This window comes from Homarus americanus, unplaced genomic scaffold (assembly GCF_018991925.1).
Source record: "Homarus americanus isolate GMGI-L3 unplaced genomic scaffold, GMGI_Hamer_2.0 scaffold30620, whole genome shotgun sequence".
NCBI classification, from domain to species: domain Eukaryota; kingdom Metazoa; phylum Arthropoda; class Malacostraca; order Decapoda; family Nephropidae; genus Homarus; species Homarus americanus.
In genome coordinates this window covers 199,041-224,318 of record NW_024744477.1, presented here as the reverse complement: position 1 = coordinate 224,318, position 25,278 = coordinate 199,041, and the positions used below count along the sequence as shown (strand labels likewise).

Here is a 25,278-nt window from a genome sequence, read left to right as displayed (position 1 = left end):
CACAGACCTTGTTAGTAGAACTGATCCCTAAAGCTGAACATTTTACTGTAATAAGCCTCAGTGTGTCTCACTACCTGAAGTTGGCACCGTTATACGTTTCCAGCACTGGCGGGGCAGGTGTTAGTACACTACAGAGAACATCTAGTATCCTCCCCTGACACATCAAGGCTCACGGTCAACAAATCACAAATATGTGGTTTATGGACCTGCAATACTCTCTAGAAACTTAAATTAAATAATGATAATAATAATGACAATAATGATGATAATAATAATGACATTTAATTCTGGATGTTACGTTAATCAGCTAAGCTCAAACAGGTAACTTGCACTTACCTTAACCCCTTTCTGTAAAACAAAACAATATTGTATTAGATGTAGAATTTGTGTTCATTAAACAGGCTGCTTTATGAATCATAGTACTAACACAACCAATATTTAACATCTCTACATAATAAGGATTACAAAACACAATTATAATGGCATTAATATGTATCATGTTGTGGTTGTCGAGGTAGTGGTAAGGCTAACTGAAACAATATTATTGATGTATTAAATAATGTAATGTATCAACTCAGTCTCACCCAAGAGGCATATATCGCTGTTTTCTTCTCTTTATTCAACAGTATATTTCCTTTGATGAATAAAATACAAATATGGTGATGGACAAAGAAAAATATCATGAAAACTGCTTAAGAAGTAAATTTAAACCTATCCAAAAGTAGACAAGTATCTTAAAAGTTTAGTTAGTTTTTGAGATCTACTTCATTATTTGGTTTCAATTCACCAAATTCAATATATTTTGCATCAAAGTAAACATGCCAGTGAAGATCTCATAAAAAATAATAATAAATGCTGAGACGAAAGTAATCTGAACAATTACCCTGACTCCCACGTCAAAGAACGTGAATATTTCTCCTATAAAAGACTTAAATTCCCCATTTTTCCTCCTAGATTCAAACATTAAACAATTCCCTAGATATTAACACTGTTAATATCCAACGATGCATAAATGTGTTGTATATCAGCTGAGAAGTTGAGTGACTGATTGTGGTAATTACATCCCCGGCGACGCAACACTCATACTAGTGGGCTGTTGCATTATCTTACCCTCGAGTAACACGAGTTTGGCAATACATGATAAACTATAAACAAATTAAAACTCGCGTACCGGTTTACTGTGAGCTGTTGTCTTCATATTCTTCAATTCGTCCGGGCCATCTGACATCGGTGGGTCTCAGTATGCCATCTGCAAACACGAAGAATCTTACACACTTCACAAATTACGTCAGCAAGCTTATTCCACACAAGAATAATGGGTCTATATGTTAAAATCAAAGCACATTAACTATATAATTGTAGAGTTTGTAGACCACAGGGAATCAAGTCTACCAAGGAGAAAAAATTGCCACAATGCAAGTAACTTAGTCAACCGAGACGCGATTGTCTTATGGTAATATTTGTTAAAATTAAATTAAATATAATTACTCTAAACTCAGAAGTTACATACTATTCTTCACATAAATTCAAACTTATTGTTTAGATTAAATTAGTTTGGATTATCATGAGATATTAAAAATCACGAGTAAAAACTTGGCGCCTTTAATTGAGTATTTAAACTCCATTTTTTCTTTCCGCGCCAAGGCGGGAAATTTGATCGATCGGTGAGGTAATGTTTCTAAACTGATCTAATCATTTCACGTTTAAACCAGTATCAAAATGTTTCTTGAACAAAATTAATATTTAATCTACTAACAGACTTATGAATATATTCAGACATCAGTATTACGAAAAACATTTATATCACTCGAGTCTATTGCGTTGTTTAATAATTACGTCACAGCCCCTTGATCCCAGCCTCCTCACTGGACCGTCTTCCTCAACATTTAGTGGAAACTCCGACAAGCTTTGTGATCTTGAAGTGAAATGCCTGCAGTACAGCGTGTACAAGAATGTGTTGAATGTGGATATCACATTCTTAAGCCGACTTTGAAGAAAGAGCAGCTTGATAACGCCAGCTATTCTAAGACTTGTTTTATTTCCCTTTAGCAAAGAACAAACCAAACGCCATTTTCCAACATTGGTTACATCGACAGATCACTTGAAGATGAGTCCCCGAGTTTTTTACACAAAGGGAGCTAATCTTCCGTTGATATACTTCGACACTTAAATCAGGGATGACAAGCAATAGTAGCCACACACGCCACCTGTGCCTCACCGTCTTGAGTCAACTAATAACAGGAACTAATAATGTTTTAGCGAGGCGCTAAAGTGGCAGTTTGGAGAACTCTGACGAGAGGAAACTTTTAATTACGGGTATTGGGAAGTTTACATAACCAGTCCCCCCCTCCCCCCGTCTCTCTCTCTCTACCTTTTCGCAATTTCATTTAGAACATTTCAAACTCATCAAGCTAAATTATGCATTACACACGATATATCTAAATTGTAGAACATTTCAAATATATTATGCATTTTCCCTCACTCGAATATTTCAGTTTTGAAAATAAATTATGCCTGACATACTTTCCAAATATAATTCTATTTAATGCGTTACATACCCCACCATTTTCTCTCGTGATCTGTTCTCCCTACTGTACATGTTTTCTCTACATTTATCCAGCTGTCTTCCTACTTCCCTCTTTACCACTCCCCCTCACGCGCCATCCTCCTCAACCACGCCAAGTACAGTGTGTTTACGACGAATTGAAGCACCAAACTTAGGTAAACTCAGTATACCCCCCGTACAGCTTACCACACGTCCGCGCCGAGGCTCACCCCAGGCTCTAGAACAGTTTGCCACACGTTACGTCTTACCTGCGGCTGCCACACAACCGCATATCTCCCAAATAATTACTACATCTAATAAAGGTGACCAATTACCTACGGGCAGGGCCTATGGCATACCTATCATTATCACCTACCTACCACACACATGCTTGCCAAACATTACTAGGCTACACACCTGACACAGGAGACCCCATGTCTGCCAATACAGTACTGCTGCTTGGCAGTAGTGATAGTTTGAATAATAATTATTGAACTCGAACTCGGCCATGCAAGAGTTAAAGAAAAATCGAGCAAAACTTGTTTTCTGCGTGTCCAGTTATGGTCACTGGCAAAGCTACATAAAAGTGTGGGAGGCAAGCGAGCATCAAAAATTATTATTTATAATAATTTAGTACTACAGGGGGTCAAGAATTATTATTATTATTATTATTATTATTATTATTATTATTATTATTATTATTATTATTATTATTATTATTATTATTAATTATTATTATTATTATTTTTTTTTTACATTTCAGGTGTATTTTGGTGATGTTTAAATCTGACCTTCATTTTCTTTGGAAAATCCCCATTTATGAGAAAATATGACTACTAAGAAATGGGGAATTTCCCAAGAAAATGAGTCACGTTCAAACAAAACCAAAATACACCACTTTTTTTTTTTGTCTGCAATGAAACCTAACATCACCTAACCTCAGGCATTTACCGTAACTAATCTTGGGAGAACTTCGTGGTCCTTAAAACTTCTAGCGCTGCGTCGTCATTCTGATAATTATCCTGGATTGTCTTAAAGTAAAATGGGGAACAGCCTTCACACTCCAAGGCCTCCAGACTCGAATTGAAGTAATTGCGCGGGCACTTGACTCTAGGTGGCGGTGGAGCGCTATTGGTGGAGTTGAAACCGCGGTGCATTGTGGGAACAGGAGCGCCATTGGTGAATTTAACGCGGGAAAGGAGGCGAACGATGTCGAGACGCTCATGTATTTTCTTCAGAGAATTAGACTTTCGATATTACCTCAAAATAATGACTATCCAAGAATGTTAAAGGGCAACGTAACCTATATCTAAAGTTCAAATAGTAAGATATTAACTCATTCTATTGAAAATGGCAGGGGTGTTCAAACGCATCTTGACCAAAACCTTTTCCAGAACATCCTTCATTTTACAAAAAAAAGTTTTGATAACATATGTACGTCGTTTAAACGTTTCATTTTTTTCTAGGTAAACTTAAGATTAAGTTTAATCTCCTGGGCAGTTGTATGCACTGAAGAAGGGCTTATTGGCAACAGAGCGACTTAAGAGCACGATCTTTTAGCCTCCAATTGTGATGCCCGCACTGACATTACCAATACGAGGATTATTCCTTCACTTTCTAAGCTGTTAAGGCAGCAGTAATTTTTACTTACCTCTCTAGAACTGCTAAAGCTTCAAGAAGGCAACAGTAATGTTTACCTACTTCTCTAACACTACCAAACCTTCAAGAGACGGCTTCTGAGTCCTGGATGACGTCGCCACCGTGACTCCCGCCACCATCTGAGAAATGGCGGGAAGACAGACCCCACAAATGTGTTTAAGACAACAATCAGATGTAACAAGGCTAAAGTTTATAAAAAAAATGTTCCTCTTAAAATAATGTCCTAAAATAATAAAAAAAAACAATTTTCAGAAAAAATAATATTAAATACCGAAAATTACAAAAAAGATCAAACCTTCTGTTACTTTTATCTACATGAGAAATATATTTTTCAAATCACTTCCTTTAAGCAACAATTATTAATTTATTGTTCATGTACGTAGTTCAGTTTACTAGACAAGACAATCTTTTACTGTATTTATTAGATATATTATTAATAATCCTTTTCGGTATTCAGTATGACCGAAAAAAATACCATCTAGATTCTAGAGCTTTACAAACGGTATTGTTAACATACGACATTTTGTCAAAGACTTTAGCTAAATAAAAAATTTAAATCGCTCACAAATCGAAGTGGATTATATATTCAATACAATTTTCACATAATTTCATATTGCTTCAGCAAGTTCAAAATCCTAAGGATGCTGTTAAAAGCTTATCTCCATTATAAATTCCTTCTCACTTGAAGCCAGTCTTCATATAGAATTATTGAAGATATACAGTACTGTACTGTATTATCTTCAAGCACAGTATATGAATACTGTACTACTTACTAAAATGACAATCCCCTACACTATACTGTATAAAGGGAAAGGCGATAAAAATGAATGAAAAAAAATAGAAATAAATAAGTCTACATTACTGTACAAGGGAAAATATTTAGTTTAATTATTGCATCCTAAAAATTCTAGCATAGACAGTTTCAAAGATAAAGCAGACTGGATTCAGAAAGGTTGGGAATCAAGTTTTATCTTGATAGAAATTTCCTGTATTATAGGAGGCACTAGAATTAACGGGAATCCTGTTGATATTTAAGGGGTTGAGGTACACATATATGAAGAGAGCTTATACAGTAGCAATGTGTGCTCTTTGGAGGACATGCTGCTGGTGCTCACCTGTGTGAATGTCACGAGTAATCCTGATCAGGAGCCTTGTTTAGGAAGAGGAGTACCAAAGTAGACCACATTCTTTAGTGTAGTAAAAATGAACGAATAAAAACAAATTTAAAAAATACTGTATCTGTTTGAGAAATTTCAAAGTCCACTACAGCACACTGACTCAAAAGGGAAGGTTATCAATGACATCCCCTGACAAAACTTGGAGGGGTAAAAATGTATCGAATATTACCTTATTAACTTCTTGTACCTCCCTTTAGATCTTCAACCATCTGTTCCTCCCATAAACAAAACTGTACCAATATTATCTGTACACCATTTTTGAGGGTTTAAAATCTATCATTAAATTCACTGACTTTGAAGTGAGGGTCCCATGGCTTCACATCCCAATGGGGGTAGAATAGACATTGTACATTATATACAAGGCAGCCAATGTGGATTATACTGTACTGCCCACAATCGACTTCACTTCCCTACCATAAGTCACATAACCTTCACACCTAAGGAGCAGGAAATGAACACTGTATCCATTTGGTTGTTGCTGCATCCCTCCTGTCATCTTCAACATAACCCAACCCCTCCCCTTTTATACTCCATCTACAGGTATTTGGCAAGCACAAGCACCTCTACTCATACTTCTCACCTGACCACATGGACTAACATTATCAACACCCAAAACTCCAAAGCTATCTGCCCTCACATTATTGCCATGTTATCCTCCAGCAAAAGTCTTGTTTCCATTCAGCAGTTTGTTACAATAAGCCTCCTCCTGCCCTTCCACCTTCTTTTCAGTAGGTGGCAAGGTTTTGGATTTTCACTCTCCTTCTGAGCTCAAACACAATTTTATATTCAGGATAAACAATGTAATTTATTATAAAAAACACATCTAAAGAAGCTTCTGCTAATGCTATAGTCATGAAAATCCAGTAATCAGTTTAATCAATAAGTCTATAAAGTATATAACAACTTTGATCATATTTTCACATTTACATCCTCCAAGATAGCTGTATTTACCACCATGTTTTAACCACAAGAATGGAGTCAATAATTACAGGTTACCAGGGTTAAAAATATAAAACCAGGCCTTTCTAGGAGTCGAGTAAACATTTACTGTATATGACTGACAACACTGCTGTTCTCGGAGATAATGCCAACAGTACTAATTTGTTATAGTTTTGGTTATCTGGTTGTGGATATTTCATAATACAGTGGTCCCTCGGTTAACGAACACAATTCATTCCAGTAAACTTACTTTGAGGTGTGTATGTAGAAGGCTCCAGGTTGATGATGATGATGATGGGAATTAGAAGTGGGGGTGTAGGAGAAGGGAGAAGAGAAGGAAGTGGGGGTGGAAGAGAAATCACCCCATGCTTCATGCCGTCATTTCACCCATAAAATTTTAAGTTCACTTGGTGTGATTCAAGATTCTTTTCTTTAAATCAACACTGCACTGCACTGCACTAAATACTGTCAATATGTAAAATAAATTTCAGAATGACCAATAATTGTACTGTAAAAATGTAAAAATAGTTTATGTTCAAGAGTCTCAAGCAAGATATTACCTCCACTGACCAGAGATACAAACTGACGCCTTTGTGGGTGAGTCAAGTGGCTATTGGGCGCACCACAAACTAGTTTCCTGTACTCCAATTACAGCTCCTCCCCGACTTACGACCTACTAGACTTACGTCCACCCGCACTTACGACCTGCCTCATTCATTCCAAAATTTGGTCAAATTACGTATTTTCGAGTCCCAAAGTCAGTAAACAGACAAAATTTTCATTTGTAATTCACTGTAAAATGGCTGGCAAGCTTAAAAGTGAGTGTTTTGTGGTGCTGAGAAGAAAAAGAGACATCCATTTTAGATTTTCTATGTATTATTTAAGCATTTCCGACTTACGACCCTTTTGACTTACGACCTGGATGTCGGCCCCTAACCCCATCGTAAGTCAGGGAGGAACTGTATGTTAAATAAGTGTTAAAATGATTAAAAAATTTAATATAAAACTTGGAAAATTATTGAATACCCCTGTACAACCTTCTTGATATTTACTCAAATGGGAATGAATTTAAGCCTTAGAACCGATTACCATATTGGCGGACTAATATTCCAGCTGGTGAGCAAGCAAAAACATGTCGACATGATTTCATACAATTTTCGTTAACTGAATTGAAGATTCTTATGGAAGGTAATTCGTTAACCTAAATTTCATTAACCGAGAGATCACTGTACACAATACAATATTTTAAACTGGTTTTTTTTGTAGACTATGCATGAAATATCCATACACAGCTGAATACAGATGGCTACAGTACCTCAGTGATCTAATTCATTGGACTAAAAACATAAATAAGAGTTATACCTGTTAAGTCTTTATTGGTGAATACAAAATAATCTGAAGAAATACAATTCATCATAACAATAAATAGTATTTTTAAGATATACAAGACTTTACTCTTACTGAACTTCACATCAATCTCCAATAGCATTTATATTCAAATATAATGTGTACTGTACTGTTCTTTATCATATATTTCAATAAGTAAAGATTCACCTGGGAATATACTGTACAATATTTGTGTACCTACAAGTTGATATCGATGACAGTATATAATTATGAAAATATATTGTTTTAAATGTTGTTGTGTTAAAGACAACTTTCACATCAAATACACTCATACAGTATGTTTGTATTCAAATGCATCAAAAGTACACAAACATAAGCTAGTCTAAATATAAAAGAAAACACACATACTCTACTGTAAATTCCTCACTAATAGAAAAATGTGAAAATTAATAATGACAATTCTGGAATAATTACTAATCTAAAGTACTGGACAAAAAGAATGGAGAACAGAAGCCAACTGTTGCCGTAAATTTAATGCGTTTCAAGATACAGTATCAATAACATTTATTTGAAAGAATCCACATCCCTTTTATTTAAACACAGTGCAATGGTGTACAAAGTATAGGAATCAAAGTTAATACAGTATTGTAAAATGCACTTAACTACCACAATATATGTATGTTAGAAATGATCTGTTATAGTACATTTTACTCCATTGTAAATTTGCCAGAGCTCAATAAATTATGGTAATGTCCTTAGAAGTACTGAGGGTTACAAGTGACCCAGTGAGCACTCTGCTTCTTCTGAGCCGTCTTGTGGGTGTCAAACAGACTCTTGTAGACTTCTGAAGCCTTTGGGTCTGAAGCAACACTGAATCCTGCAGATCGAACGTTCTTAAAATCCTTATCTCTCAAAACAGCTGATGCCATGCCATTGACACGAAGAGATGATTTGCTACAGTCGCTGCTTGAACTGGCACCTGAAGAATGATGTTTATCTAATAAATTTAATATTATTCTTAATGATCCACAGCAACGGAACCATTTAACTATGGTTCAATAAGCCAACACACATTAGAAAATTTTGTTGAGGGATGCAATAAAGGTAGGGATCAGAATTCAACAAATCAAACCTCAAAACTGAGAGACAAACACAGTCAAGTGCATAAATTTCCTGTGACCCTATGATTAATGTTATTTATATATATCCCCTGTACAGTACAAATATACTTGTTTAAGGAAATTAGCCCACCCGGGCACAGGTCACTGACCCACGTCGGGGCCTGGGGGGGGGGGATGTAATAATTATTCATAGTAAATAAAATTTATAATAAAAAGTAAAATAAAATAATCATAATAATATGGGATTTTCACAAATGTCACAGTAAAAATAACACATTGAGGAAAAGAAAGATATTCTGTACTGTACTGCACTTTACTTACCATCAGACAATTTTACAGCTTTCTTTCCTTTGCTGCTGCTGGATGTTGATGCATCATTATCCTCCCCATCAGCTGATCTTTTCCCCTCCTTCTTAGCCTTTTTTGCAGCCTTGGCCAAGGCACGGCGAGATAACATACGTGCTTTGACAGCGTCGTGTTCCTCCTCTGATGGGTTGAGTGGGATCACATCCTCCTCTTGATAGGGCTGACCACACTTGTGACACACATCTGACTTGACCTCCTTCAGTGCTCGCTCAGAGACCACACAGCCACACCTCCACACAAAGGAGAAATGATATTTGCCATTCATCTCCAGGGAGGTGACAGGACAAATAAACTCTGCTGCCTGATGATCAGTATAGGCATCCCCCTTATTGGCTCCCTCATGGATGTAGCCAGGGTTGGGCGTCAAGTTCAGCTCCTTAATATCTTTTAATCCTTTTATGTGTGACATACCAGGTTCAGCTGACCTGTCTAATAGCCTAGTAAGAACCTCTTCTTTGTTATACATGCGACCTATTTCGCAGGCAACAATAGGTTTCTTCAAGGGAGTCTGTGATATTGAACAGTGTCGCCATCTGTACAGACGCTCAGAGTTCTTGTCTTTCTATAAAGAAATGAAAAATTCTAACCTTTATACCATCAACATTCATATATTAAATATCTTATCTTATACATATGTCCCACTGCTATGTAGCATATGGTAGTGTATACTGTACTGCAATAAGCAATATTTACAACAATAAACTCAACTCTCATTCATAGTTTTGGAAATCTCTGGCACCAGATACATTACAATATTGCTTGTGGTAACAAGTAATCTAGGTAAAGTAAATGTTACCCAATCAGAGGAATTCCCATTTGTGATTCCCCAATCTGTGGCTCACTGAATCATAGTAGTGATATTCTCATAAGCCGGAAAAATTGGTGCAAAGCTCTTCCAGAAATGAGAGATTTCTGAGTATGGAGACGAATTTCTCATCCCAGAATTTATCCAAGTACTGTACAGTACCGGGGTAAGTTTTCCCGAGTCTAAACTACGCTTCTTGCAAGGACAATATTTACTTACGCAAACAAATCTGTACAGACAATGACTGTTATATGATCGATCAATATGTGCTCGATCAGTTATACAATGAAAAAAATTAACACTAATTGCTGCTATGCGATGGCTAATGATCAGTTTTACAAAATTACCCTTTAAGATATTTCATTAACCTATTTATCTAAACTATTGTACATTGTGCATTTCTGTGTGACAATGACACATATATAAAGACAATTGGTGACTATTCAATGATTCAGTTTGATGAAAAACATTCAGTGAAATCCCTAAAATACTTCTCAAAGTAAGGTACAGAAAGATATACTGTACTGTACATTATAATTTCCAATTTGTATGTGCTCACATATTCTAATAAGATGGGACACACAACAAAAAATACCTAGCATGTTATGTATGTGTACAGCAGTAAGTTGCAATCCCCCAGCTGCCACTACAAGTAGGCACAGTACTGTAAATATAAAGTACAGTACGTAGTCTGATTTTTGTTTGGAAATTCTGGAGTAGTTGGCTAACACCAGAATGCGTTGTTTGATTTCATTCATTTTTTCCACAGTTGTTCTTTGGATGACAGTAAGTAAGAAAGGTTATGCAACAATACAGAGAACCTAATGGAACCTAACCTAATCAACCAAAGAAACCTACCTAACCTTACCTAACTTCCTAGCCAGAGGCAGACTCTCCACCATACTAAACAGAAAGTATTTACAGGCATTTTGATATCTGATACTAATAAAAGCAAATTTCTTAATACAGCATGGTGCAATTTTTTTTTTTAAATGCGAGAGTACGCTCGGTCCAAGAATAAGCAAAGAGCAGACAACACTCGTAGACACGACAGAGTTTTTGGCTTAATATTTATGGCAAATAATTAACTTGTTGTCATACAGGGTACACAGCGACATCATTTTTGTGCCATAAAATAAAGTTGTATTGTTTTTAATAAGTATTCTCATCCAAACAACATGTGGAAAAATGAACAAAATCAAACAACTTCTGGCTTTAGCCATCTGCTTCAGTGTTACCTTTTGTGTTGCTCTATCTCCCTATAAAAGTATCAATGCAAAGTTCAGTTTAAAACAATTACGGAATATTAACCCAAAAATGTTCTGTAGAAGAAAACTTGTTTCCTCAAAATCCCCAAATCAGATGGAGGAACTTGTTTCAAGTTTTCTTCTATAGATTTTTCCTAAAGTGACTCATAATAATATGCGGTTGTTTAATATTACCAAAAACAATTTTGTAAACAAATTTTGTTACCAGAAATTATCTTGTAAAGAAACAATTTGTAAAGTTCCTTGTTAACCCGTCCAGGCATTACCTGTTACATCTCCCCATAAACAATTACCTGTTCAGGTTTCTTCTTCGTCTTCACCAGTTCGTCCCTCCTGGGGATCGTTCCGCCATCACAACCCATTATAAGTCAATATGTTGCCTGTAAACTGTCTAACAAGCACAGACGTCCTCCAGGGTCACCACCACTCGTGTTGATAAACAAGTGTCCGGATGGTGTCATTCTGTGACCACCTGGAGGTGACGCCGACACTATACACTCCACTAACACCACAAACATAAATATTTTACTATCATTACTGCAGCAGTTTCATCTATAAACTTATAATACAAATTATGAAACAACTACCTAATTAAACAAAACCTTAGGTAGTTTTATTTAATTTTTTTTATCCGAATCCTCTAAGATGAACTTCGTTACAGTTTTCCTTTCTTATTTTAAATATGTGTTATTACACAAGCTTTCGAAAAGTTCAAGTAATTTAATATGAACGATTTTTACATCAAGCACACCAATATTAAAAAAACAGGAGGTGGTTAAAGGTGACAGTGGTAGGTGGTGGATAGTGGTGGCCAGGGCAGTGGTGGGTAAGTCAGGCCAGAGCAGTGGTAGGGCTGGCCAGGTCAATGGTAGGTGGTGTGTAGGGCTGGCCAGGTCAATGGTAGGTGGTGTGTAGGGCTGCCCATATCAAAAGTAGTTGGCTTAGACAGTGGTAGGTAGTGGGTAGGGTTGACTAGGGCAGTGGTAAGGGAGGGCTGACCAGGGCAGTGAGAGGGGAGGGCTGGCCAAGGCAGTGGTAGGGATAGAGTAGGGGCGAATCCAGGAATACCAAAAGAGGGGTCCAAGAAGTTGTGGGTGGAGGAATATGGCGAGCGCAGAGGGCCCATCCTGCCTTGGGGAGGCTGCAAGCGCCCCCCCATTTTTTTTGTTTAATCTGACCAATATTATGGGCATTTTGAAGTCATGCGCACTTGATATTAGCGGATTATTCTGAAGTCAATAGTAAATATTTTTTACTATACAAAAATGCCTGAGTGCAATACTGCATTTAAAGAAAAAGTATTGGAATTTTCTGATGAAAAGAGGGGGTCCGGATACCCCCAGGAGAGCAGGGCAGTGGTACAGGGAGGACTGACCAGGGCAGTGGTAGATAGTGAGGATGACAAAGTGATGAGAGATTGGAAGGAGCATATCCATATAAAAAAGGGCAGTGTTTATGCCCCCTGAATCTACCATTAATACACATCCTCAGTCAATGGTCAGTATGACAAGAGAGAGTAGACATATCTTCTTGGATAAGGTCTTAATATTACAGTACCTGGATGCCTTCATTCTGCACATTGAGTCATTACCTTTAATCAGCTCATCCTCCACGCACTGTTTCTTTCACTTTCAATACATGATGTCCAGCCAGGATTCCAGTGGTGTCTCCTTTAGATTTTCAATGGGTGGATACTGTGATGAAGTGTGTGTGTGTGTGACTGTCATTTTAACCTTTTTCAATGTTAAAATTTATGTTACCGGTAATTCAAAACTAAAAGGAGTGGAGGACAATACCCATCTACTGTAGTTAGTGTTATAGTCCTGCTCCAGCCTCATAACAAAACACAACAATCCTTTTATCAATCATTATCTGCCCTGTGATATAAGGAGAAGGTTAATGACATATACCAGCAGTATAATCATAATGTATATTTCCATAACTTGTAACAGAAACTGACGCTATCTCCAAGACATGTTTATCTCATAATGGTCCAGTACAGTAGCATAGTGTTCACATTTTGTTTGGAAATATATAGTTATATTTCTTAAAGTAACAGAGATATACTATAACATCCATTAATCCAATTATGAAAACTTAGAGGTAAACATCGTGTCAAAAGAAAGAAGAGCAAAACTATCCCTACCTTGTGTGACAGAGATAATTTGTCTGACAGTACACAGCATATCTTCAACTTTTGCCATAACTGCACTATGTACACTGATGAATTATTTATGCAAATGAATACAGGTTATACAGTAATACTCCAGTATTAAACAACAAATGCACTCAAAGAGTGCAATATCCATCTCATCAAGCAGCTGATTACTGAAAACTAATATGACCTTCCCTTCTCATCCACTCTCTCCAAAATTAAATTGCTCTTTCCTCAGCAGATGGTACCAAACACATTACACTTCCACAGGAGTAAGTTTAATTAAATAAAGTTATCCTTTGGTAATTTCTGTGGAACGTACAGTCTTTATCACTGAAACCATTGCTACACAACACTTAACTTCCCCTTAAACTCAAACATTCAGTCTTACACCTACATTAACATTTCACTTTCAAATTTCACTATACATGTATTGTACAATACATGTAAGGCAACTGATGAATAAATAAATTCATTACTATTGAAACACAATAATAAATGATACAGTCTCTAAGTAATTTTGTGTATTTTTTGTTAAAGATATAAAATACTGAACTGTACTATAAAGCATTAAGAAAATGTAAATACTGGCTGTGGAAAATATGAACACAAAAGAAACCAACACTGTAAAGTAAAAATTCTTTAACATTCAAAATATTTCCCTAATTCTCAGTCATTGTCATATGTCATATACAGTATATGTACTTATCAGTAACTTATGCATAAAGCATTTCTTACGCCAAACACTGAAATATTCTCTTGAAAATTATGTCATAGTCAAGCATAAAATTAATAAGGAAGTTTATACAGCCTAACCGAGGTAAAATGCCTGCGGCTGGTGAATTGTGACTATATACTGCCCTATATATGAATAAGTTACGATACGTGTAGTATATAGTATATATATATATATATATGTATATATCATTATTATAGTTGTTTCTCTCTGACTATTGCTGAGTAATTAATAATGATGGTTTTCTTGTGCAAAAGCCATGCAGTAGGTCCTTGCAGATTTCCTTTTCATCCGACACTCTAACTAGCGTCTGGATATATGCGTAAAAATACTGATATTACAACTCATATCTGTGAGAAACAATACCTATAGTCTTTAAAGAGCTGTTCAATGCCTTAGGACAAAAGTATTGTAACTTTCTCCTGATAATTTTCTTGATACAGTACATAAAGTGTTCCATTAACTTTAATCTAAGTAAAAGATATTAAATCATATAATTAACTGGTACTGTATTTCAGCAAGAGTCACATTACACATCATGTAAGGTGGCAGTTCATTCTTACATACTGCACTCAGTGACCTTTTAAACTGTGGAGTTACAACACTTTGTCACCAAGGTAATGTGTTGTGAACTATTTGACAGACTCGAGGGGTGTCAGTGTCACGTCAAACTCTCCATAAATACTGTACTGTACTTACTATGACCGGGTTACTTAGTATACAGTGTAACATATTAAACACAATTTCATATGATACAAAGGAGTAATTTTAAATTACTTTCCTTCTTTACAACATAAAGACATACCCTTTGACAATTCGCGAATGATATTCTTTTATCTTATAATGAAGTATTGGAAGTGATGTAAATGAACATTCAAAAGGCAAACACCAGCTGCAATAACTTACTCCATCACATTAACAAAACATTATACAGGCTCCAGCCTTATAAGATCACAACCCAACCATTAGCAATAGGGCCAAATCCTATTATACATGCCGTATGCAAAACTCATGAACGGTTACATTGGGGTCTACTAGGACTGGGGCCCATTTGAAATGAAAATTTATAAATCTTTCTGGCAATATAATTTTCAATGACTCCTCATAAGTTTACAACACAAAAACTAGACTTTTCTGTCATTAAATTTAACTTATTACTAATCATCACATAAATTGCCTTCTTTATTAAGTTTTCTCGCTATAATACCGCAGTACTGACTGTACTGTACTGGCTTTACCTTTTCTTGGGTTAGGATACATCTGTGATGGATCCAGTGGGTACAAAGAGATTCAGTCTCCCTCAGCTGGGATAGTCAAGATAACCTCAAAAAAAAAAATGCACACTTTCTACACTTAATATATCAATTACTGTACTCTTAATTTAAGAAAAACTGAGCAAATGGTTCTGTAATTCTTTGATATTTAATATTTAAAAACTTAAATTTCTATACTTTTCTGCCTAACTCTCCACAACAACAACAATAAAGTACAAGAAAATTGGTACAACCAGAGGACGTTTCCTAAAAATGTCCACTTTTGACCTTTGACCAAAGTGTGACACCATCAAGAGGAGAGTCATCACACCACATTGTCTTGCTAGCTTTAACCTTCCTGTAAAATATCACAACAATCTTTCTCTGGTTCTAAAGGTATAGAGCGGACATAAAAAGCAGGATGAACAAACAAACAGACAAATAAAGCACAGAGTACAATACTGTATATACCCCCTGATTTTGGGAAGCATTAAATACAAAACTCAATAAGATACAGTAAAGGTGATTCAGTTCTCTAATCCCTGCACGTGAACACTTTAGGGATCAACCAATTTCAACATGTTGTCACAATGATAAGAGGTCAGAGGTTATGGCTTGCAATTATGTTAACTGTAAACAAGGTACTGTATTTTGTAATAAAGAAATACAAACGAAAACACAGGAGTTATACATAAGCAGGTCAGTCGGTTAAATTTGGGTGACAGATGGATTCTGTTCACCCTGATCCCACCTGTTGTCATTCATTCTCTCTAACTTGTGGAACATAACTGCTTTGGAAGATTAAGTGATGTGACTTAAGAGACACTGGTTGCCGAATAAACCAAACTTTACTGTAAATCAAGCTTTGTACATCCACCAGCAACCTCTTCAGTTGTGGTTACATAAGGAAGGCTGAAAGGATATACTGCACAAGCCCAGTTGCCCGCTATATAGACAACTACATGCAGATGATTTTAAGTGACTGGCTCTACATAAATAATCTGTGTGCATATGCTCTTTGCACCTACACTGTTGTGCTCACTTGTTTTGAGTACAGTACAGTAGCTGCTTCTACAGGAGGCATTCTTTGTGACTGACAAATCTCTCATGGTCCCCAAAATGTTCTTGTAGCATCACTTACATATTTACACTTCAGGAAGATCCTGGTGGAGTTCAAAACTGTGTTGAAATAAAAAGTTGACATTTTTAATGTTAGTTTGATTACCAGTGGCTTCCAAACATCCCCAAGAGCCTCAGCACCCCATGGAGTGTACAACAGTTAAGACACTATTGTACATTAGTAAAAACACATCTGCTATAAAAATCAAAAATTTCTCTTGAATTGAGACAAAAATCTAGAGTTGAGGTAATATAAATGTACACAAATAAAACAATATTTCAGTTCAAAGAAAATATAACCATATAATGTGATGTGATGGAAGATAAAATATTAGTGAATGCCTTACATAGCCTCAAGTGCAGCTGTACTCTACACATGCAAGAAATACAAAATACCCAAGTTACCAATTGTGGGTGTATTTATATTGTATTCAGATATCTTCAGGGTTTCTATTCAAGTGGAAATCTTTAAAATTTGTTAACATTTTCTCATGAAATATACTTAAGGGGAATACTGTACACTAGCACTTGTTCCTTTAATACTCTCTGGGGTGACTGTAGCTTCATATCAGCATACATAGAAAAATGGTCCCTAATTTGTCTATTTCAGTTATGTGAAATTTCAGATACCAAAAGTTCACATATATAGAATACCTGTACGGCCAGCCATTACTGTTTGTTACCCCGTTGTTCATCTTTTGGTTAATTAATCTTTTGAAATTAAATTTATTTAATTATAATAAAAAAATTATGTCACTTTTTGGCTAGTCTGTCCAACTTTATTTATGTCATCCAGTATGTGACAGCTCATTGTGCAATGTCTGATTTCTCATCTGATCAGTTAATATTATTGCTAAATAGTCAATTTAATTTAATTACAGACTGTCCTGTATTTTACAAACATCTTTACTCATTAAAAAGTAGAGTATTATCGCAAAGCATTACACAAATTCTTCAAACAACTGTACAGAATTGGACGTTTTGTTTCAAACACAAGTGCGCTGATGTTTCTGCCAGTCCTGCTGTGGGTCATGTTGGGTTAGCTTTTTTATGTGTGTTCAAGTGCCTTCCATTTTGATATTAAGGCCTTAAGTGTTCAGTAATAGTAGTACTGCACTGGTTAAGAAGACCATCATGACTCCGAGAAACAAAAGCTGAAAATCATTGCAACACCACACATGGATTAGCTTCCAGACTAGGTAAAAATAAAGGTTGGAGGGCAAAAGGGGAGGCAGAGACCGATATACAAATCAAATTAAAAGCTAGCTGACTGGAGATACAAAACAACAGAGCATTGGTAAAGACGGACTGAAACATTTGAAGTGGGGAGCCAGAGTCATCGACCCCCTGACAGAAAGAAGACATCTAGAATAAGTGATGTTTGGTTGGTTTATGTCACCCGAAAAATAAATGGTTCTGCTCGTGGTACTTTTCAAACACTGATCATTATGTGGAAAGATGCCAAAGTGTATTAGGCACTAGAAAGAAGAGATTATATGAACCATCATACTGTACTGTAAAAGAGAACCTCAGTGATGTAGCAAGATGAAAGGTAAATAAATAAAAAAATTCACAAACAAGGCTTGGACACTGCAGGCAACAAAATGATACATAACTGAGAAAAATGACACTTTCTTAACTCTTCATTACCCAGTCAAACCTTGCTACAATCTCAGTCTCAATCTCTTCCTTTTTGTGTAAACTTCTTCCTTCCTGTCTCTTCCTGGTCCTTACTTAAGACACTCTCATTTGTCAAACCTTGCTTAGGTAAAACTTCTCTTTTACTTTCAAAATTTAGTGCAAACAAAGGCCAACTATTTCACTTCTGCAATATCTAAACCAACATGTAAATGTGTCCAGAGAATGTGTAGTACCACTGTACTCTATTAGGGGGGTGATCTGTAACCAAGTGCTAAGGAGGAAGACTTACGCTGGCCACCCTATTCTGACTACAGGATCTTCACAAAATGTTTCAGAAAGAAGCCCAAACAAACAGAACAAACTACAATGTCTCTGAGTAATGAAATTAATACCCATTTGTTTAGAGACAAATTAAGACTTTGTTTCAGGAAAAATATGAACCAACCCATACATCAGTTAAACAGGTTAATTTGGCCAGCAGCCAACTGATAATGAGAACCCTGTGAATGACTATCTAAGTTACATACTATACATTCTATAGTATTTTATCACATGAGGTGAATATCCATCACATTATTCAGCAATAAATACTTATATCAATTAGCTCAGCTGCTATGACAAGTTTATATTCACAACCACAAGTAAAACAATCAATTACCTCCTAACATGACTTAACCTATTAACATTTTATATCTATGAATAACTTTGAGTTGTGTGTGGATGAAATGAGTTTTGATTTGGAAAAGTGTCTGTCTAAGAATAGGATTCAACATGAGCACAGAGAGAGAACACAAGTTTTCTCCTAAGAATATACAGTTCTGTAAATCATGGTCAGTAAACCAAGACATGCTCTTGTGTAGGGAGAGAATTTGTATTTTGGACAAAGCTCCTGAGATTACTAAGTCCTGTACCACAGACTGCAAGTTGGCTCCAAACAGTTCAACGGTTTTAAGATTTGGTGCTGCACGAACCATGTAATCTAGACAAGACTTCTCAGAGTTATTTAATGTTTTGACACTCATGCCCAGAGAATGTAAATGTGGAAGCTTATTCAACCCTACTATGGGCAAACCAGAGTCCATTTGAATCCGCGAGGCATTAATTGAAAAAATTGTTAAACCAGGACACAAATCTAAGCAATTAAAAAGTATCCTGGCATCAAGGACTTCAAATGTACTCAAATGTGCTTCAGTCAAACAAGTTCCTAATGTTTCAAGAACAGGAATGCTAACACTCAGAGTGTCTAAATAGTCCTCAGCAGGAGGTGAGGAATATGAGAAGGTAGTACATCCAAGTCGTTCCACAACATCTTTAATTTTTTCTTTTATTTCCTTTTGCTCAGACAGATCATGACAGGCGTGAAATATTGAAACATGTTTTACTTTTGGATACTCTATGTGTTCCTCATCCACAATCCAGTTCTCCAGAGTATGCCTCCTCATTGTAAACTCCAAAGTGTCAAATTCATAATAATATCCATGTTCTAGTAAACGTGGGGGTGGGTTAAGTACAGTCTTCAGAGTGGGTGGAGTGAGTCTATTTTCAGCAATGCTTTTTGTCCAGCTAGTTTTAATATTAGGATAATAGTGCTGAAGGAAGAACATTATGTCATCATTATCTAAGTCCATCAACATATTTACACTCTTCAGCTTGGGAAAAGAAAGTTTCAATTTTTCCCTGCACTCAACACAACTTATAACCTGAGTTTTGTCCTTACCACCAAAGAATGCTCTAAAGAGATACTCCTCACTCACTACATTATGTCCACTTAGTGTTATTGATTCAATATTTGGGCAATATTTTCTTAATTGAGTAAGAACATGATTGCTGAGATTCCTGTACAGATGAACATGTTTTAGATATGGTGAATTCTTTATCAACACAAGGATAGGCATAGCATTGCGAAAACTGATGCACGTCGTATAAATTGTTTCTACACCAAACGGCATCAAGAACTGCAAGAACTCCGCAAAGCTTCGGCTGAGTCTACCGTCATATATCTGAAATAAATACAACTTCATTAATTACAAATATCTAGGATTCAAAAAGGTAAAGCAGCAAATTAATAAAAAAAATCCTTCTCTAATGAAAACAAAATAATAAGTATGTACAGTGAAGTTACTGACAGGGAAACACATCTACAGCCACATGAAACTTCAACAAGAGTGACCAGGAATTAATTATAAGCTGCTTTAGTTTTTTCTAATCTCTGTTTGTCAAGGGCAACAGTTGCAATGGGTAAGATGTACTAACTGTATTGTTCAACCAATACCCAGTTAGAAATTACTGTATAGAGCTATGTGAACAATTCTAAAATGGCAAAGACATATGTATCAATAAATAAAAAAAAATTTCATTTTAATATCTCATGATGCCATGTACTGGAATATAATCAATGTCATCAAAACTCAGTTGGCCAGGGAGTGAAACACAGCTCTGTCACATAAAGAGTCCTGCAGCACAAAACAAATGCAAAATAAGAGTATCAATGTTAGAATCCCATCATCAATGCTTTGTAGATTACGGTAATTGGTAAAATTTTCTAAACTTTCACCTCCTGGAAAGTTTACGCTTTATTGTTACTGTATGAGTTATTAAAGAAAAACTAGCAGCACTTTCAGCCTGACAACGTACAAAGCTATAAAAGTCTTAATAGGACAAAAGATATGTTATAGAGATGTAATAATACAATAAAAGATCCACTGAAAACTTGAACACACATTTATTTACAGATATTGTATATGTACACACAGTAGATCATACTCATAAGGGAGCAAGAGTCTCCAGCACAAGTGGGCTTTCAGCTGCTGGCACATGAAATTATTAATACAGTACAGTAGAAGTTTTACAGCATCATCATGCCTGTGACTGAGGTAAGACAGTGGGTTGAATAACAGTATAATTTAATGTTCAAAACACTAATACTAATCACCATATACAGTCAACTCCCTATAGCATGAACTAGTGTTTTAGACTCAGTAAACTTTCTATACTGTATTGTATTGTTGGATATCACATCCACATGTACTCAGCCACCTGTCAATAAACAAAGAGAACCTTACTGTACCTCTCTACTTTGGCTGAAAAACCCAGCTTCAAGGCAAAACATAATTTGCAGAGTAAACATGAAGAGTGGCTCAGCATCATCTACTGGCATTAAAGATGGCAGAGCTTCAGCAATAGCTTCACAAATAAGCCGGCGAATTTCTGAATTGTGACTCGACAGATACTCGTCCAGACGGTACCACCGCTGCACGTTCTGCAGGTGTTTCTGTAATAAAACAAACATATATAGACACACACACACACACAAAATCAGAGGAAGCTGTGAAGTTTTACAGCTACAAGTTTTTTCTGAATGGCTTTTGGTGATCCTTAATACTGATTGAGGCATAAGAAATTAGTACAGGAACGTATTAATTACTGTAAAGTGTTTTGAGTGCTGTTTTGGACGTGTTAAGATTGTAATGTACACATTGTTCTGTGCTGGCCATCTACAGGGGTCATTGGTGGATGAGGCAGTCACAGCAACAGGCAGCATTACTTACAATATAATATATAAACTACCTTACCACTTGACAAGTAATAAGGCAAAGTTAGTGGGCTTTTGGCCTTTACTCCCAAAAGATTCCTGAGTATGTCAATACTGTACCAGTATATACAGTATTCACTTAGCTGATCGGGTTTTGTGAGGCAGTTCAGAATCTATCCCCTCTTCCCTCAAATTACTGTTTCTCCGAGAAATTAGCTTTTCAGTTTTAAACAACCACCTTACAAATGGTCCTACAGTCCCTAACCAGTTTATTAACTGGAGTGTTCCAGTATTGTCTTTCTATTTCATGTATTAGTAGAGTGGAGAGAAAATGCTCTTCAGGTGACTTTCTGTGGTTCGGAAATTTCTATGGTTTGGCACTGGTCAGGTCCCAGAAGTGTTGGAATAGTAGTTCAACTTGTATATAGCATTTCCTGCCTTATTAGATGCAGCCCTAACTTAGAAGGGAATATCTAGGAAAAAAAACACTTTTGTTTGACAAACAAGCAGTAGCTTCATTGTCGGTAGTACTGTACAACAGCTCAACCTACCTCACATCTTAAATTACAGTACAGTACCTTAGATCCAGTCTTATGCACGGTGCACAGTACTGGGAACAAATAACACAATACTGTATATACATCAGATATGAGACACACACTACAGGTCCTCATATTCTAACATAATTTTAAAGACAAATGCAATAAATCAGATCAGAAAACACACAATAAAATGGGTCTTCCCACAATAAGTGTTGACCTCAGTACTCACAACAAGACCGCTCTTGTCTGGGGCCTTTTTCTTGGTAAACTTAGTATTTTCTCCAGGTTTGATCTCTCCCTCCCAATATTTTCCTATTACTGGTAGAGAAATATCAATTAATCTCAGAGCAAAGCTCCGAGACGCCTGTTTCACTAGGCTGCCGGGTGTTTTTCCTGGGGTGGAGGGCGGGTCGAATGGTAACTCCATCTCCCTCAATCAACATCCTATAGAAACAAAAACTATGTTAGTTATGAAACATTCCATACCTGTGTTTAATTAGCTCAGTTTAAAGGACAAGGAAGTCGTGAACTATTCAAATTGATTTCTTATGATGTCAATATTAATGACATCACAGTACGTTTCATGTTTAGAATCCGCTAAGTAGGCAGAGGCAAAGTCAAAAATGCGGTAGTGTTCAATGATGCCACCGTCTAGACTACAGTATTATAAACGCATCCCAAACAAGAACAAAAATAAAATAACAAATAAAATATAAAAAAGAGAAGCTGTAATATCTCTCACCCAACAATGTTCACTACACTTACCTATATCCTCTTCACCACTGATCGGCTCATTAGCACGTGTTATTGTTGTAAGAGGTTGTTAGGTCAGCATAACATTATGATTAGATTTTTTTTAGACATTTGTTGACTTGTACAACAGTGTAATAATTAAGTTGCTGTAGTTATGTTTTTGGTTCAGTTTTAATTACCCTATGTTACATTCTTACAATTTGTAATATTTCATTAATAAACTGAAGAAAACTAACCTACCAAACCTGACATAAAATACTACACTTATTTCATATTTAATCTTCCCCCGGCCATTTCACACGTCAAAATTGATATCTTGAAAAACACATTCGCCTTGCATCTGTTGTATGTCTTTAGAGGTAGGAAAGGTTTTATCTTCTATGGAAAAATTCCATCAGGTAGCTACTAAGTCTGGACCACTATTGTCAAGTATTACCCTTGTATTTAACACGCCTAAGATCATGTGCACCTTTGTTTACATCTTTATATACAGTGAGTCTGTAAACTTCCCAAAACACCAAATACGGCTCTATGTATACAGGAAGTCCCTAACTTACGAACGCCCTCCGACACGGACGAGGTTAAACATAAAATTTACAGTATTTTATTTACCTGATGATTTGATTTTTACTTACATTTGCTGTATTTTGCCATTCTATTTCTTCTTTACTCTTAAATTAAGTGACTTGAGATGTATATAAGGACTTGGGCTATGATATAGTGGTACTTTAAACATTGTTCTGTAAGTACAGTATGCACATAGCAGGTGTTCCAACTTACGTACAAATCCGACTAAGGAACGTCCTCAGGAACTGAACCAGTTCGTAACTCCCTGTATATATAATTTATCAAATGTATCAAACTAACCTACGTAAACTTGAACTTTACCTAAGCTTTACAGTATTCTTGGTTTTAATTATTTTTTATAATTTTCATCATTTATCAACTTATTAGCTGTTCAGGCAGTTGGTCTCTCCCAGGAACTGATAAATCTGTGATGTTTGGTAGCCTCACACTTCTCACGTGTGTCCGTACTCAAACCCTTGACAAACTGGTGAGAGATACGAGCATTACCGCTGTACCTCCAACATCCCATATAATTTCCACAAGATTTCCTCCCCAACATTTGAAGACCACATGTATCTGCTGGTCTGCTGTGATCCAACCTGCCAAGAGCACAACAGTGAACCAACAACACTGTATCTAACCTGTCACAAAATAGAAGATATCTGGGTTAATATTTGGTCTAGAACATAATCTGAACTTCATGATGAAAATAGATTCTTCTTATATAGTTTAATTCTGAGTCGGTTTTCTTGTGCAAATTAATAATAACAGATATACTGTATTATAAATGATATACAGTATACTATATCTATCGTTGTGGATATGGGTATGACAGCTGTACTCCAGAAATCACACTGGATATAGGTATGGCAGCCGTATTGACAGACTGTGTTGTTAATGGTTAGGTTAGGTTGGGTAATGTTAGGTTAGGTGAGTCAGAAAGAAAGCCATCTTAGTAACTATCATTGTACAGTCTGCCCACCATGCTTACTCGTTAGGCTGCCGTACTAATAGACATCGACGTTTCACATACAGCTGCCATACCAATATCCTGTGCCTATATATATATATATATATATAGAGAGAGAGAGAGAGAGAGAGAGAGAGAGAGTTAATGATGCAGCATCTGGTATTTTGGAAAGTTCCCAGACTCACTGAAGGTCAACAAAAGTGTGCATGACTTTACACCTATTAAATACAAAGTACCTTCTTTAAAACATTACAACGAACATACAGGTGAAAATCCTGTTAAAAGAGAACAAGACTATTAACCCTAACCACACACTTTTATCCATCATAGGGTTAGGTTAGGCTAGGTCTGCCTACCTCAGTGACCACTGAGCTTTGTAAACATTTCAAATTTTTGTTTAATAAACTCGATTTTTCTGCTCTTCACCCTAAACAAAATAGCATTATATGTAGAGAAAATCGGTTTCTTTAAAACTCCTGTCCAAAATGTGATAAAGTGAAGAATAAATTGGTGAGTGTCTCCCTATTCTTCGCCAATAGAGAAGCTCTCTAGTTATGACTGAATCCGCTATGTGAAATAAGACGTTTTATAAACATTTTAAGTTTTTAACACAACACAGATATTACGTACCAGAGCGGTGATGTATTCATATAATGCTGATTTTACTATGTGTGTAAATTAAGTATTAGCCGAGGATGTACATGAGCGTGAATAAATAAACCCGACAACCTGCCCAGGCTCCCCACATAGCTGGCCCAGTTGTTGTTTACACTCAGTGACAG

General features: G+C 36.2%; 2 protein-coding genes across 2 annotated transcripts; both read right to left on the bottom strand.

The window, feature by feature from the left end:
- Positions 1–7,677: 7,677 nt before the first annotated feature.
- Positions 7,678–11,721, bottom strand: LOC121877927 (replication termination factor 2-like). Its single transcript, XM_042383888.1, has 3 exons — positions 11,522–11,721; positions 9,111–9,717; positions 7,678–8,647 (listed from the first exon to the last, which is right to left on the bottom strand). The coding sequence occupies exons 1-3, from the start codon at positions 11,588–11,590 to the stop codon at positions 8,424–8,426; spliced, it is 900 nt and encodes a 299-aa protein (XP_042239822.1). The 5' UTR covers positions 11,591–11,721; the 3' UTR covers positions 7,678–8,423.
- A 1,422-nt stretch (positions 11,722–13,143) lies between these two features.
- Positions 13,144–25,278, bottom strand: LOC121877926. The gene is made up of 4 exons (XM_042383887.1): positions 25,127–25,278; positions 22,436–22,650; positions 21,200–21,403; positions 13,144–20,132 (listed from the first exon to the last, which is right to left on the bottom strand). The coding sequence occupies exons 2-4, from the start codon at positions 22,631–22,633 to the stop codon at positions 18,804–18,806; spliced, it is 1,731 nt and encodes a 576-aa protein (XP_042239821.1). The 5' UTR covers positions 22,634–22,650; positions 25,127–25,278; the 3' UTR covers positions 13,144–18,803.

Bases quoted from the DNA above. Each gene is read 5' to 3' on its own strand.
- LOC121877927 (XM_042383888.1), bottom strand. From the start codon at position 11,590: ATGGGTTGTGATGGCGGAACGATCCCCAGGAGGGACGAACTGGTGAAG. The intron at 9,718-11,521 runs GTAATTGTTTAT...ATTTCTTTATAG, and splicing joins CGAAGAAGAAACCTGAACAG to AAAGACAAGAACTCTGAGCG. The intron at 8,648-9,110 runs GTAAGTAAAGTG...ATCATTCTTCAG, and splicing joins AGCTGTAAAATTGTCTGATG to GTGCCAGTTCAAGCAGCGAC.
- LOC121877926 (XM_042383887.1), bottom strand. From the start codon at position 22,633: ATGGAGTTACCATTCGACCCGCCCTCCACCCCAGGAAAAACACCCGGC. The intron at 21,404-22,435 runs GTGAGTACTGAG...GTTTTATTACAG, and splicing joins CAGACAAGAGCGGTCTTGTT to AAACACCTGCAGAACGTGCA. The intron at 20,133-21,199 runs GTACAGTAAGGT...TATTTATTTCAG, and splicing joins TTTTCAGCCAAAGTAGAGAG to ATATATGACGGTAGACTCAG.